Source organism: Adiantum capillus-veneris, chromosome 29, assembly GCF_014529385.1.
Source record: "Adiantum capillus-veneris isolate H3 chromosome 29, ASM1452938v2, whole genome shotgun sequence".
In the NCBI taxonomy this organism is placed as follows: Eukaryota; Viridiplantae; Streptophyta; class Polypodiopsida; order Polypodiales; family Pteridaceae; genus Adiantum; species Adiantum capillus-veneris.
The window spans coordinates 52218369-52234987 of NC_140959.1; the positions used below are offsets into that span (position 1 = coordinate 52218369).

At 44.5% G+C, this 16619-nt stretch overlaps 1 protein-coding gene across 1 annotated transcript in view; it reads right to left on the reverse strand.

The window, feature by feature from the left end:
* Positions 1–1730: 1730 nt before the first annotated feature.
* Positions 1731–16619, reverse strand: part of LOC147419191 (Transducin/WD40 repeat-like superfamily protein) — a 168676-nt gene continuing 153787 nt past the window's right edge. Inside the window, exons 11-15 of the mRNA XM_086505596.1 lie at positions 15230–15282; positions 15066–15150; positions 14900–14966; positions 14659–14796; positions 1731–2480 (exon numbers count right to left, since the gene is read on the reverse strand). Coding sequence (XP_086361722.1) covers positions 2368–2480; positions 14659–14796; positions 14900–14966; positions 15066–15150; positions 15230–15282 — 456 coding nt within the window. The 3' untranslated portion in view covers positions 1731–2367. The remainder of the gene's footprint in view (positions 2481–14658; positions 14797–14899; positions 14967–15065; positions 15151–15229; positions 15283–16619) is intronic.

The window sequence follows — 16619 nt, forward strand, 5'->3', positions numbered from 1 at the left end:
TTTTTTCTTTAGTCCAACTTAACAGTATCATCACACATTGTAAGTAAAACCTACATTGACTAATATTGTACACACATAGTGGGAGCTTGTGGCTCAACTAGCAACAACTTTTGGCTCGTTGTGAAGGTAGCAGTAATCTTATTTATTGTTTGATGAAGAATAATCCATCATTCCCTCGGTTTACTTGCACATCATTGTTTTATGTAATATCTCTACCTCAGCTCACTAACCCTTTTTTTCCCCTTTTGTAAGCACCAAAAGGTACTTGGCAGTTTTCTTCATTCTCACCCGCTTTTCTCGATGGAGCCTTCACATTACTTTTGCACAAATGAGTATTATATTAAAAAATATTCACCTAAATCTACATTTTTAGAGATGGTTTTGTATTTCCTGAAGACGTTTGGCACTGACATAAGAGACTACCCGATTGCCAAAAAGGAAGAAGTGAATTGAGACGTTTGGTGGGTTTGGGTTGCATACTAGCAAACAAAAGCTAAAAGACTACCTAATGAATTATGGAAAAAATAAAAGCAACTATAGTACTTCAAGAAGAAAATGAGGACTGACAAACTAGAGCATCATCTCCACAGACTACTGGACAAATTTAAGCCAAAGATGAACACGCTCTAGGAATCATAATAACCCCACTTGTGCATATTGTAGATGAGTGCACTAGGATGTATGATGCTTGATGGGCCTTAGAAAAGAAATTTTGGTGGTAAGGCTAAAAAAGGAAAAATTGGGCTAAGAATGCAGTAATACAAAATCATCATGGATAAGGAGTTCGTCTTGTCAAAAAACTTTTAACATTTTCATGCAACTGACTTCATAACCAAAGTGAAGTAATAGAACAAGCAAAGAAGATAGTCTTCTAAAACCTCTTCCTAATCTCTAGAAATATTGTTCTTGTTCTGCAGAGTGAGAACCTCCATCATTGTTACATATATCAAGTGAGTACACAAAGAAGAGTCATTGACAACAATCCAATCATATACCATCCCCTAGGCTTTGGACCATCATTTATGAAGGTGGTTGACAATCTCACACTGTATAATCTCGTAAAACCGAACACAAGGAGCGACTCATGGTTATGCTAATAGCTATCTCTAAAGAGATGGAGGCTATTTGCAATGCATCACTATCACTATAAACTTACTTGTTATGTTGTTTCCTGTTTTTTCTTCTTCACCTTCTACCTAAATTTACTCTCCTTGTGCTTCTATTATAACTTTGTTGATGCTTTCTTGATCTTTGAAGCAGCTCTTTTAACGATGAATGGTTCTTTCTTCACAATGAGTACAATGTTTTTTGGCAAACAAACTTTAACGGGTTGCATAGGGTCCAGATTTCTTTAGTTTTATTTCTGTATTGTAAAAGAATTAATGACATCTAGTCTCCATGCTGTATGCATGGAGTGGATGCATCCCTTCAGCCATATGCAAGAGTCCGAAAGCATCCTTACAACGGAGGCAAGTTTTCCCACTTGCAAGCTTGTTTAATCTTGTGTGTCAGCTAGTTGTACACTCTCTGTGAATGATGTAAGTTATGGTATTAATTCCATTACAAATGGCTCTCTCTTATCCTCCGTAACTCCTTTATTTCCCACCCCTTGTCTTTTGGACTAAAAACTTTCTCCCCAACATTGTAAAGACTCATTTTGAGCAACAGGATATTCTCGCCCATTACAAGACTCGCTAAGAGACATTGAGGTCACATTGACAAGGAACAAATGCGAGTCAAAGTCTGTCCTCATAGGTGTTCTGCACTACCAATACTCCAAAGAAGGTGCAGGTTCTCACAAATCAAAATAACCACTAGCTGTTGTACAATCCTTTCAAACAACCTTCACAATTACTATGCCTTGTGCGTGCGCGACGTGCGCAAAGATGATTCTTTTCCGAGAACAAAAGATTGCATGATGACCATAAGGCCGTGCTCTTGGGGGGCCACAAGATTGCATGAGTCTTTTCCAAGAATCAAAGATTTCATGATGACCATAAGGCCGTGCTCTTGGGAGGCCACAAAACATGTACAAGATTGAGTGCAAAACACATCTACTTATGAAGCCTTTGAGGAGCTTGAACACGTCAAAATTTCCGACTGAGATGTGTCAACAGGATCACAAAAACTTTCCGACTCTTTGTTGTTTTCCATATTTTCTCTCTTTCTCAAAGTGCTGTGTTACAAAGCCTGTGCCTCTTGTATAAAGGGGTTCCATCATCATGCTAGACTTTGTCTAAACTCCTCATAGCCACTTCCTTCTGGTGAAGAAAAAATCACATACTGTGAGCACTTCCCTTTGGGTACGAGTCTGGAGGACACTAGACTGGAAGCTTCAATCGTGTCACAAATAATGCAAGCACTATGTCATGCATCCAGGTTAATCATGTCAGAATCTGGTTGATCCGCTTGAAGATCAGTCATTTCGGTTTTATCCCATGAGCATGGAAACCTCCATATAGAAGCACAATTCTCCAAAACTGCAGGCAAGCAATTCCATGGATCAATAGAAAAAAACCCAATTCTAGCATTTGTGTCATGCTTGCACACAGCAGAAACAACAGCACATGCAGTATTTCTTAGCTTAGACACTGTTGAAGGGCTATTTTAAATACACTACAGTATACAAGTACTTTTAGGAATACACAAACTATTCACAGTTATCAATAGACATGCGTGGACGTCGAGGTCCAAAACCAACATGCAAGATGATTGTCAATACATTTGGTATTGATGATGGGCAGAAAATGATTCGAACATAGATTAGATATGCCTATATTCAGGCATCTGCATTGCTGATTCTCTACCTTAAGCTTCGTTCGGTGTTAAAAATCTATCCTCTCTACAAAGCTTAATGGCAGATTTTGTTCCAAGAAGTGGTGATTCTTTCTGTCAAAACTTGGTGTATTTCCCTTTAGTGCCCTTTCCTGTTAAGACTGCTCGCAGAGAAAAACACAAATGTGCTTGCAAGGTGTAGGAAATGGTCGTGCACTGACCATTCCCGTTAATCATGGGCGACCGGTGGAGGCCGGGAGCCCTGATTACAAGAATACGTCCAGGGCAAGGGGGGCCAGCTGACAGCGACAGTCGAAGCAATTCCCTGCAGCGACAGTAACCTGCAAGTAAATTCCAGCTTGTGACAGCGACGCATGGGCTCTCGTGTGCTGATGTTTCAACGCGGTAGAGGTTGCTGCAGGCTCACGTTCCAGGTGCTGAGCTGGCAAGCATCGGAGCATGCATGGGCTGATATTATGCCTTTTAATCGCTAGTAAATGGCTAACCCCGATTGGCCGCCCCCCTCCCCTGGACTTGTGTGGAATAATGAACTAGCTTTTAAATTTATACGTCCTTTTATACAATAGCAATTACGTGCCTGATCTTCTTTTTAACAAGAAAAAGATCCTTCCATTAGTTAAAACTGCCCAATGGGCTACAGCTGCCCCTGCTAGAGACGGCTACATCAAAATGTGGGGAGAGTCTCCCAATGAAAAGGTAAGATATGTACAATGATGGCTAGATCAAGATATGGGAGGAGGAAACAACCACACTGGTAGATGGTACATCTAGGTGCGCCATGAACCATGGTGAAGGACCCTGGACCCCCTTCTTCCAGTACACTCAGCTGCCCGTTTGAGAGACTTCAGAGCAGCCCTGATGCGGGGGTGCCGCGGGGCCTTCTTGTGACTTTGAAAATGCTCCCCACGCACAACAAAACACCTCAAGAGACTGCTCACACCTGTGCAAGTTGGCCTTCCGGCCCTCCAAAAACATGCCCGAGTCATCAACAAACTCAACATCCAAAAGCTCATCTCCCCCAATAGGTAGCTGCACTCCACGCAAACCAACCTTTTGTGAGGTCAAGAATTTGCTCCTCATCACCTCAGCATAGAAAAGGAATAGGAAGGGGGCAAGATGGCAGCCTTGTCATACCGACCGTGTGAGCATGAAGCGTTTCTCTCTTCCCACTGCCAATACCACAAGATCCTCTCCTCGGAGGTGAATGAGAGCAGTCACCTCCCAAAAGGTGAAAATGTTGTCAAGGATACTACGCTCCTTGCTATCTGTGTCTCATGTATGATGCTCTCAAACTCAGAGCCTTTGCTAAAATTTTGTAGGCTGAGTTGAGAATGGTGATGGGTCACCACTACCGAATCCCGTCCAAGGAGCCTCCCTCCTTGGGGATAAGATAATCAAATCCTCACTCATGCTACTTGGCATCTCCCCAGTCTGCAAAATGTGCTGGTAAGCACTACAAAGGTCCCAACCAGGAACCTCCCCGTACTCCGAGAAGAAGCTCGGAGTCAAACCATCCTCCCCTCGGCAACTACCCCAAGGAAGTGCCCTAAGGGCTTGAGGGCGTCTTGAAGCTCCTCTGGCTAGATAGGGCTCTTAAGCCTCTAGTGCATCTCCTCAATGATTAAACAACACATTTGTGCCCACACCTACTCTCTGCATGTATCACGATGCTCTGACAGTGGCTCGGCTGAAAGAAACTCCCAGTAAAATTTAGCGGCAATTGCATGCATATCATCAGGCGCTCTGTAGCAACAGACCTATAGGGCTTCCTCAACTGAAAAACAATGGTGTGCGCGTGGCGAGGACCAACAATCTCAAAGAACTCACAAGTAACTTTGTCGCCCACCTGAGTCCACTGAGATGCCCGATGATGAAAGACAAACTAAGTGGTGCCGCTCCTCAATGGTGATCAACTCCTGCCACGCTTGCTGCATCTGCTTCTCCATCCAAGGGCTACCTGCGTGACGCTCCTGCATCTGCTATAAGGAAGCAATGCCCCGTCGGAGCCGCTGCTGCTCCTCTTTGGTCGCACCCGAGCAAGCTACAGACTCTTGGAGGGAAAAACGACTAAGGTCCACAAGGCCAGTGACCGCTCTAGCAGCAAGGTCCCCTTGTGTGTCCATAATCGTTGTCCAAAGCACCACAACCTGCTCTCTGAGCTTTGTATCTAGAAAAATCCTCTTTGGAATGCATAGCATGACACTGCCACTCCTCTCTCTATTTGACACAGTAAGAATCATTGGCGCGCATGATTAGAAAAAGTAGTCCCTGCCAAAATGCATACTAAACTACCAATGTCACAGTTGTGGTCACTAGCATGAAAACGATCTATCCTAGATAGATTCACGCCCCCTACTCTGCATTCAGGACTGAGAGAAAGAGAGGCTATCTGAGGAACATACAAAGCCTACATGCCCATACATATAAAATCCTCAAGGTCGTACATAGGCGCTCATAAGCAGCCGACTCAGCCTCGTGAACAGTAGCATGGCTGCCCCCAATCCTATCTGAGGGGTCCTCTAGCATGTTGAAGTCCCCTCCCCCCGCCCCGCGATGCACCACTACTTTGCATGAGGCAAGGACTCCACAATATGTGAAGAAACATAGCCCGAGCGCTTGCATGGTTGGGCCCATAAATGTTCAAGAAGCCCACAAGGCTACCTTGAACCTCCAAAGTGGCCCACTGGGCCTTGCCTTGCACGATAATACCTCTACTCACAATGGCATGTTGCCATGAGTCCACAATAATCACACATACACCTCCCTGAATGCCTCCAAGCCCAAAAGCAGCTGACGAAGCGGCCATGCAACATTTATCCACAACACCGAATACGGCTCTCACAAAGGTGATGCTCCTGAAGCATAAAGAATACCTATCATGCCACTCACAAGGAATCTTTGAAGCTTTTGTTTTAAACAAACCCTCTCGCATAAAAACTAGGGTCCACCTAGACTGCGCATTCCATGAGACAATCCTCATGGAATCAATGAGAGAAAATTGATGTTCCCGCGGCAAACAACTTCACAATCTTCGAGGATGGGGAGTAATCCGCATCCACGCGACCCCGAGAGAGTTGTGCGTGAAGTGATTGCCAACCCATGCCCAAGATGAGCATGCACTCCATAGGGCTACATCCTCTGTCCAGGAATCCTCATGTACAAATGCATAGCAAGGAGCACTCTAGGTGTTTGCAAAAAAGTATATCACATTATGTCTACAACTAGCTCCATGTGGTGCAAGAACTCAAGAGCCTGCATGGAACCAATCTAGTATTGTATGCAGAGTCCACTCTGTGTGATCCCTGTCACACAGCGGAAAGGAGAAACCAACCGCAGTTTCCAAGGCCTCAGCACCTCTGGCTGCCATAAAGAGCACATGTACTCTGAAACAAGGTACCTCGAGCTCAGGAAATAGGTCGCCAAGAAAGCGCGTAAAGTCATAATCGAAGAAATCCCATCATTGATGAATGTCAAAACTGGTCAACCCGTGAGGGACTGACGCAAAAGGCGAAGCCTGCACCAAAAGTGGCGACCTCATGTAGCTTGTAGCGAGAGCACTACCAAGAGATCTCCGACCTGCTGAGGAGTGTCTTGTCCCCTGAACTAAAGGTGGAGTGTGAGATGGGCCAAGAGATGAGGTTGAGGATCCAGTAGGGAAGATAGGGGGAAGGAGGTAGAAGGAGACTCCTCAGGTAAATCTGTTGTAGAGGCGGTCCCATCTCGCAAGGAGAAGTTTGTACCTGGTTGGCTCTACTCTATAGTTTCTTCGTCTGGAATCACAAAGTTACCGGACCCGCCAAACCCTGGACAGCCTCGACGTTTTCTACGCCTCAAGGCGAGGCAAGTTTATGACGACGCAGAGTTCGTGAACTTTGCACTCATGTCCCAGATTCAAGCTTCACCAGTTGAGCCTTCCTCGTTGGAGGAAGCACTCTAGCATGATTGCTGAAAGCGTGCAATGCAGACAAAGCTGCAAGAGCACTACCAAGAGGTCTCCGACCCGCTGAGGAGTGTCCTGTCCCCCGAACTAAAGGTGGAGTGTGAGATGGGCCAGGAGATGATGAGGATCCAGTGGGGAAGATAGGGCATAGTTCCTCGGGATGGCAACGGGGAACAAGAATGGGAGGGTGCGGAACGGGACCAGAACGGTAGACCAAAGAAGCTATATATATTATATGTATTATAGGCTCATATTTTAGTGAAAAACTATAAGCTAAGCTTTTGAATTCGACCATATTTAGACATGTTTACAATGACGGAGCTTGAGACAAGGATGGAGTTTGACTCTTGAGAGAGAGAGAGAGAGAGAGAGGGGGGAATGGAGCTTGAGAAAGAGAGGTAGAAGCCACATTTGTTCTTTTAGGGTGTTGTGCTGTCCGCCAAAAAAGAACAGGTAGAATCTAGAGCTCCATGTCCAAGCTTAAAGCTTCAGCAAGGAGAGTAGCTCAATAGAGATGTTGAGAGCTTGAGGAGGAGATGAGACGAGCCTCCAAACAGCCCCAAATCAGCCCTCCAAGTAGCCCCCAAACAGCCTCAAATCAGCCCTTGGAAATAGCCCCAAACCTGTCCCCAAATAGCCCCAATCTGCCTCTCCAAACAGCCCCAAACATGCCCCCAGATGGTTAGTTGAAAAAAATTGACTTTTTTGGTTGACCGTTCCGGATTCCCGTTCTGCCATTCCGAGTGCCGTTCCACCCCCTCCCCGTCCCGGGTCAGCCTTCCAGCTACACCCATTCCGGGACGACGTTCCCTTCCCGACTCCGCTTCGGAAGCCGAAACCGATCGGAACGCCGTTTCGGAATGTTTAGGGTGTGTTCCGCCTGTTCCCTGTTACTATGAGATAGGGGGAGGGAGGTAGAAGGAGACTCCTCAGGTAAATCCTTTGGTAGAGGCGGTCCCACCTCGCAAGAAGTTAGTACCTCGTTGGCTCTACTCTACGATTTCTTCCTACGGAATCACGAAGTTACCAGACTCGCCAAACCTTGGACAGCCTCAACATTTTGCATGCCTCAAGGTGAGGCAAGTTTATGACCACGCAGAGTTCGTGAACTTTGCACTCGTGTCCCACATTCAAGCTTCACCGGTTGAGCCTTCCTCGGTGGAGGAAGCACTCCAGCATGATTGCTGAAAGCGTGCAATGCAGACAGAGCTGGACGCTATCGAGCGGAATAAAACCTGGAGTTTGGTTCCCACGCCCAACAAGCGGAAGGTGGTTTCTACGAAATTGATTTTCAAGACAAAGTACAAGGCCAACGGTTCCCTCGACAAACACAAGGCCAGACTTGTTGCTCGGGGTTTCACATAGAAACAATGCGTTACGATCAAGAATAGATCACACTATTTAGCTGAAAGCTTATAACGTTTTCCAATTCGCATGGTCTTGGAATCCTTGGGTATCTTCAGATAGACCCATTGTCCCACATCTAGAGTCCTTGGTGATCTCCTTTGATTAGCATAAGTGGTAACTCGATCACGAGTTGTCCTTATACTATCCTTAGCCAATTCGAGCATTTCTTGCATATCATACAAGAAATCACAAGCTTGGCGATTTTTGACTTTATCAAAGCCAATAGCAATAGGGGATTTAGGCTCAAATCCATGCATCAGCATGAATGGGCTAAATCCAATAGTAGAATATCTTTCCCAAAAAGAGTGTCTGTGAGAGACATAAGCCCTTAACATGTCTTCTAATGTCTGATTCATCTTTTCAATTTGTCTGTCGACAGACTCGAGATGATTAGAGGACATACTCAACTTCGTCCGAAGGTGAGCAAACATCTCCCCAAAATCGCCTAGTGAATTTGGTATTCCAATCACTGACAATATCCTATGGCAAACCATATAGCTTATAAAGCTGATTAACAAATAAAACCGCCAATTGATCGCTTTTTCCTATCAACTTCGTTGGTATAAACTTTGACATTTTTTTGAGTCATCGATCACAACCCAAATGGCATCGTTGCCACGACTAGTATTCCATTAATAAAATCCATAGAAATACTCTACCACTTAGCATTGGGAATTTCCAATGGGTGTAGCAGGCCAGTTTTCCTAAGGCGCTTTGCCTTGTTGACCTGACACTGAGTGCATCTCTTCACATAGCTCTCTATGTAAGAGCGCATCCTTGGACAATAGAAATATCATTTGGCCAATGCTAAAGTTCTTTGGATGCCTCGGTGCCCAACCCTAGGAACATCATGGCATTTGAACAAAACTTTTTGTCGAACCTCATCAATTTCCCGCACACAGACTTCTCCATTTCTAAACAGTGGTCCACCTCTAATGGAATATTGTCTCTCTCTCGTCTCTCTAGCACGACTCACTTAAGTCTTCGGATCACCCAAGCATGTATGCGAGTCACGCCCTACTTCGACCTCACTCTATATCTTGCCAAAATGGTTATCGGAACGACGTAGCCCTCATCGAGAGAGAGAGAGCGAGAGAGAGAGAGAGAGAGAGAGAGAGAGAGAGAGAGAGAGAGAGAGAGAGAGAGAAATCCGTCGAGATTTCAACCATAGATAAAGCATTCACCTCAAGAATCCGGTTGAGTGCGTTAGCAACTCAATTGCTCGATCCTTTTCTGCAGCGAATCTCAAAGTCAAACTCTTGCATAAGTTCAACACATCTAGCCTTCCGACCTCTAAGAGCACCCTGATCACAGACATAGCGCAAGGATGATCCGTCCATGCAACAAAGGTAGTCAATGTCTATTGAACTAGTTTATGGCTTATTTCTGATTTTGCAGGCGTAATCAAGGGCGATCACAATTCTTTCAAGAGGGGGGTATGTCACAAAGTAATGACCTGGCATGACAATCTTGCAGAGAAATGGCCAAGCGGACAAGAGAAACTGAACGGACTAACTTGAAGAACTTATGAAGCACTAGCCGTGGGGCCCGACACCCTAAAAGACAGAAGCTTGAACCCTGAAAGGAATTTCCGTAAAACGTGTTGACATGCTGACATGGCAGATCGTATGGATGCTGACATGGCAAGGCTGTAACAAACTGCTGATGTGTCAAAGCCTAAAGAATGGGGCCAACTTACAAAAGCCGGCCGAGGGGCCTAAACCCTAAGAAGAACAAGTAACATAAGAAGTCCTACCAGCTTATGGGGACCCCGTCCGATGGGGCCCAAGTGACATAAAGGGATTAAAATAAAGCAGGACCTGCACACACACAAAAACTGATGACGTGGCAAATTTCCAAAATTTGCGCTGACATGATGACGTGGCAAGCTGTACGGATTTTCACGTTTTGCGTTGGCTGATGATGTGGCAAGCTGTAAAGAAATACCGAAAGGGGCGCCAAGGTTTGGGGCCAATACTCTCTAGGGTGGAATTTCGCCACTCCGTGTCGCGTGTCGTCTTCTCTTTCAGTTCAGTTGTTAATGAAGTGCTAAAAGTCTGTTCAGTCTGTTCTTTTCTATTAGCACGTGGTGCCTGTCTTGTGACAAAGGCCGTACGGAATTTCCGTGATTTGCGTTGCATGTGCCACGCGGCAGGCTATACAGATCTCCGTAAATTACAATGGCTGCTTTTAAATATCTCCAGCGCTAGCTTTTGGGGACCAGAGCTTTTGGGTGAAAGTGCTTTTGAACTTATTGCTTTTGGGCATCCCATGTACTATTTATAAGAGCCCTTGGGGCCTCACTCTGCGGAGCATCTGGACGTAGAGTCTGAGAGCAAAGGTCCCATGGGAGTTGTACTTTGCAGTGATTATTGATAAAGAAATACCGAAAGGGGCGCCAAACTTTGGGACCAATACCTCTAGACACGGAACTACGCCAAGACGTCTCTCTCTCTCTCTCTCTCTCTCTCTCTCTCTCTCTCTCTCTCTCTCTCTCTCTATTAAAGTTCAATGATTTTGAAGTTTATGTTCGTGTGTTGCTATTGATTTCTCGCTAGGAGTGTCCAAGCTTGCTACAGATGCACCCTCGCTTTCTCTCACACAGACAGAGATTACTAGACTTATATGTCATGATTTAATTCAACTAGATACCAGAAGCACATAGATACAGCTGATACAAGAGTTGGCTTTCTATAGAGAGCATCTTCTCCAACTAACATAGGATGGATACGTGATCAGAGCGGCCTATATGGACGCTCATTTATCCTCTGGGATACGATGTGCTATTGGTCAGATGAGCGCATCATCACATCAACTAGAGATTGAGACTGGCAAATTTAGGAGAGTACAAGCAGACACCAGGATATGCCAGTTGTCATATAGAGCCAGAGACAGAGTTACATCACATTTGTCATTGTCCGGTATACTATGAGATACGAGGCCTGTAACAAACTTGGACACTGCAAGTCAAGAGTATACCGCGACACGAGAGAGAATCACTTTAAATACTTCATAACTTTAAAATCACAGTTCGATTTGGTGGACACGGCCTGGCATAGTTCCGTGCCAAGAGAGATTGGCCCCAAAGACTGGCGCCCCTTTCGATACTTTCTTTTATATTAATCTTTGAGCAAAGTACAAACTCCCACAGGAACCTCTGCTCTCAGACTCTGCGTCCAGATGCTCTGAAGAGTGAGGCCCCGAGGGCTCTTTTATTCTTACAAGGGATGCCAAAAGCAGAGCCCCAAAAGCAATTAAACTCAAAATCTTTCAAGCTTTAAAAGCTTTTAAAAAAAGCAATTGTTCCAAAAGCAACTGATCCCAAAAAGCTTTCAAAAAAAAGCATCAGCGTGATTTGTGGAAATCCGTACATGTCAGCATGATTTCCGTCCCTGCCACATCTGCAACGTACGGATTTCCATGTCAGCATGTCAGCGTGATTTCCGGGATTCTGCCATGTAAGCAATGCAACGTAATTTTCGGGATTCTATCCCCTGCTACCTGTGTGTCCGGGCATGCCACGTCACCAGTTTGTGACAAGGCCTCTATTCAGAGAGGGCTTTGGACCGTTGGCTAAAGCCATAAGATATCAAGATCAGAGATGCCTCGGCTTGTTTTTACTAGGGCTGCGCAGACACAAGGAGAGTCTCTTGAGGAGACCAGGCAATGGGAGACATTCATAGAGGGAGATAACTGACTTCTTTATAGCAGGGACTCAGCAGCCAGATGAGCATGCTTCACAACAAACTTCAAAGCCTACTTATACTTGAGGTATATTAGTGGACAAAGCCACTGAGCTCGAGAGAGCTAGACACCCATGTCTACGAGGACGACCATGACATCGACGGACACTCCATCAAAGGATCAAGACTATTCTAGCACGATATGGGAGACGCCTAGTACCACTATTTATAGAGGCGAACATTGATGAATCTCTTCAACGATCCATGCAATACTTTCTCGAACAACGTCCGATACCGGGCATCCTTGGGCATTGAGATGATGATGATGATTTCAATTTGACGCTTTTAGTCTTTTAGTTTAGTCTTTCACTTTACTTCAGTTTATTTTTGTACCTAGACATTGGATTAGATCCACAAGGATTGTATCAGTTTGGTCTCATAGGTGATTTTGGCTTTTGAAGACGTTAATATAACATTCCTTCCTCTGTGTGTGTGTGTGTGTGTGTGTGTGTGTGTGTGTGTGTGTGTGTGTGTGAGTGAGTGAAATGATCCTCTCTCTGGCTCTAGCCTGCACAATATTAAAGTCCTCTCCTCTCTGTGTATGTCAGCTGCCACCCCAGTCTCGACCTCGAGTCTATGTGAGTACTCTAAGCTGGGGGAAATGCTGCTCCTCATGGCATCATGTAACATGCATATCTCCATATACCATGGTCTCTGAATGAGTGCTTACTCTGTAATTGGTAAGAAATGATTTCTATAGAACTTCATCTTCGTGGGCAAAGGAGTTGGTGAGTCTACCCATGTCTGACACACATAATCCTGTATCAAATCACATTCATTAACCTGATTCCTCTCCAATCAGACAACCACATACAATTGCATCGAGGATGATAAGCCAATGAGACATCTCCGCCATTAGAAATCACATTGGAGTGACGATAAACATGCTGTACCAAAACCTCCTTAACAGTTTTCTTGCCCACCTCCACTTTGAAATCTAGCACTCGTGCTTTCCATGCTAAAAAAATAGATTTTCTGTTGAGGATCTTTTCCTCCTTGGTTGCATAAGAACCTAAGAACCTTTGTATATTGTCTGTTGTTGCCATTGACTATCTATATTAATGGAGTTCGAGATAGTGATAGAGCTTATGGTGCTACTTGGCCTCCTTGGGACATTAATTGCGAGGATGGCTGGGGAGAGAGCACAACAACCCCTAGAGCTATTAGGGTGGGAAGAAGAAGAAGAAGAAGAAACCATGGCCCTTTCTGAGTGGTAGAAGATACCATAAACTTGCTTCCAATGGAGGGAAATTTAGTTTTGAAAACCTGGTTAATTGAGCAAGATCTTTTGGTGACGGGAGTATGATATATTATCGTGGTTGTTTTTCAGTACCTTAACTACATTCAAACCCTAAGCCCACATATATAGATACCTTAAATGTCATAAAAACGAGGTTTTACCTCATGTTTATTCTCTTTCTTTTGTATTTTTTGATTTATTTCTACATTACATTGGTTTGTTGTTCATTGGATGCGGCTCCTTTTCTCGCGGTGCGTGTAGATCATACTCAAATGATCGACCTCTCTCCATATCCAGGCCATGTCTAGCAAACCACCCCTCTACTGCAGCATAATACCATGTGTGTCTAGATCGTAATTAAATGGTCAAAGTCTCTTCATATTCAGGCAATGTCTGGCAAACCACCTCTCTAGCTTAGCATACCATGTGTGTCTCCTCCCCTGTGAAAAACAAATTGAGCTTGTACTATGTCATGCGGTACCAAGGTTTTCTGTGAATCATCCTTGACGGCATAACAACCTGAGGCCTCTCTATCTATCTTTGTTCCTCCTGTGACAATCCTAGGGCCCATACTGGAGCTGCATACGCAAGAACTGGAATAACCGTAGTATCAAACCACCACCTCTTGGTGACCGGCTCCTGGAAATGGAGCTAGTAGCACTGTCCCTCTAATGTGACTAATGCTGCATACCCCTGTGTCCCCGTGTCAATCTGGCCTGAGCTGCCAGCCTCATGGAAAATCTGTCACTCGATGTAGACTTAGTGAAAGTCACCCTCAGATACACATATGAAGTTACTACATCTACCTTTCGTCGACTATATATGATATATGTGGCTCATTTCCTGTGGCTACCAATGTATGGAAAGCAAGCAGCAGGCGCTAGAAGAAGGTCCCTTAAGAAGGCGGATGGGAAGGCTTTTCATGTAAACTGCTTTTCATAGGCCAAGGGCCTTTAAATATGTGCAAAGGGCTCCGGGTGGGAGCTTTTGAACAGTCAATATATTATTTTTTTTGAAGGCCCCCCACTGCCCGAGATCATTCTACAAGCCCATCTTGTGCAAAGAAATGAGGTTTCAAGGGATATCCCACTCATTATTTATAGAGGAGCTTGGCCCAGTGGAGATGTTCGGAAGCATATCTAGGACAACAATGATTAATTGCCATTTCAGATCTGGATTAATTGCTACAAGAAGATTTACCCTTAAGACAACAATGAGAGTTAATGCCAACCGAAGTCCATCCACGACATCCCAGCTTGTCTGAAGAAAGACCGAAAACATTCTCCCAAACATCAAAAGAAAGTTGTTGCCAATTTAACATGTTGGGCAGACGCCTTCAGAGAGTTCACCTCCCCCAACCACCACCCCAGCCACACGTTGCCAGCTAAATAGTCGATGCCTCATGTTGGCCTTTGAAGTATAAACCAGGATGTTCAAGTAAAAAATTTCACAGAATACTTTACAGCCATTATAATGGCGTACTGCCATACATTATAATTATACATGCAGGCAAGTCTACGAGCTTTTCTTACCCTTTTTGTCTTTTTCTTCCACTGCATCGGTGAAGTCTTTATCTGCAGTTTCTTCGTTGTATACTACATATCTGCGGTGCCCGGAAGTTGACACACCTAAGGGGAGTGATGGATGGAAAGAAAATCCATTGCACGTATCTAAAATTAAAGCAAGGTACCTTTAACGAGGTTAATTTTCCAAACATCACTTAAAAAACAATGAGAATGATTGTGTCAACCATCTTAGTTACAAAATCTCCACCTGTTGCTACTTGAAAACTGGTAACCAATTGCCCAGTTTGCAGGTCATATACACGAACATCTCCATCCTAAGATAAGAAGTATCAACCCACAATGACACAATCAGAATTTCCATTTGCAGTCATTTAAAAAGTAAATCTAGCTACTCCATGCCAATGCAAGCTTACTTGACCTCCAGAACAGAGATGCCGCCCACAAGGTTCAATATCAAAGTATATTCTTTGATTTGTATCTTTTGCTTGGCGTTCTAACCTACGAATCAAAAGGGGTATTTGTGCTTTATTATTCAGCAGATGATAATAACTACAATATCATAGAAACCCCTTCTTACTTGTATACAGTTCCACTAGTGTTCCGCAGATCCCAGCACAATATGTAAGAGTCCTGTCACATAAAACATCTCTTAAACCTCTCTCTCTCTCTCTCTCTCTCTCTCTCTCTCTCTCTCTCTCTCTCTCTCTCTCACACACACACACACGTCATTTTGGCCTTTTGAAGACGTTTAATATAACATTTCATTTGATTTCTCTCTCTTGCAAAAAAGTGGGGCTTGGTACCCTTTTGTATTACGTAATCAAACTTACAAGCCTGAAGGCATTACATCAGCCCATAGGCATACACACATAACAGATCTGATAGTGAGAAAACCCTTGAAATATTCAATGATTACAAACCATAAGGGAAAAACTACTGGTGATGTTAAGTTACAAAAGATTGGTGATACAACAAAGCTAGGAGCAATGGAGTGAGGGAACAAAATAGTAGAGAGCTCAAGCAGAAACAGGCCACCCTGACGTCAAGCGGAGGCCAAAAACTCCACCAAAGAATCTCCGATAGCCAACTCCAGATCTCCAAGGCCGAATACAATGGTGCATCCCAGCAAAAGAGACATCACTATCGCAAGAAGACTCTACACCAAAACTCCGGAAGAGAGAGAGCCTCTAGCCATCTCCGGCAATGATCAATAAGGCTATGACATTCTTCAACCTGCAAGCAAAAGTAGTATATAGTGCAAATCTAAAGCACCAACCTACACCAACCAAACCAATTCCAAACCTAAATCACCATCAAACAGGAGAAAAAACAAAAAAGAACAAGCAAGACAGAGGCAGAACAACCAAGCATACACGTGCACACACCTTAGCCACAAGCAGTCATGCAGAACGCGCTCACACCAAGCACATCCAGATCCACAAGCACACACACAAAAGAATTAAGGCGCATACAAGCAAGCAAGCTCAACAAACAGAAACCATGAAAAACAAAGAAAAATACATGTGTAAGAACAGCAAACAAAACGAAAGGAACAAAACCGTCGTAGAAAGCACAGGTGACATAAGAGGAGAGCAAACATCTGGAAAAGGTGGCCAAGTAGAGCACCTACGGTTCTTTAAACCTTAAGCCACCACCGTAGTTAAAGTACGGTGGTTGTCTAAAGTGGGGAGCCGTTCTCTCTCTTCCGCAAGGCATTTGACACAGTGCCGAGGGCCAGATTGATGTACAAGCTAGTGAAGTTGGGAGTACCCACAGAGATCATATGGGGGATCATGGCTTTATATGGCTCAGTGACTGGCCAGGTACGCACTCCTGAGGGGATTTCTGACATTGTTCATTCCACTATTGGAGTGAAACAGGGGTGTCCTTTGTCCCCTACACTTTTTGGTATGTATGTAGATGAGGTCTCTGACTACATTGACAGAGAGGGTGACAGAGGTGCTCAG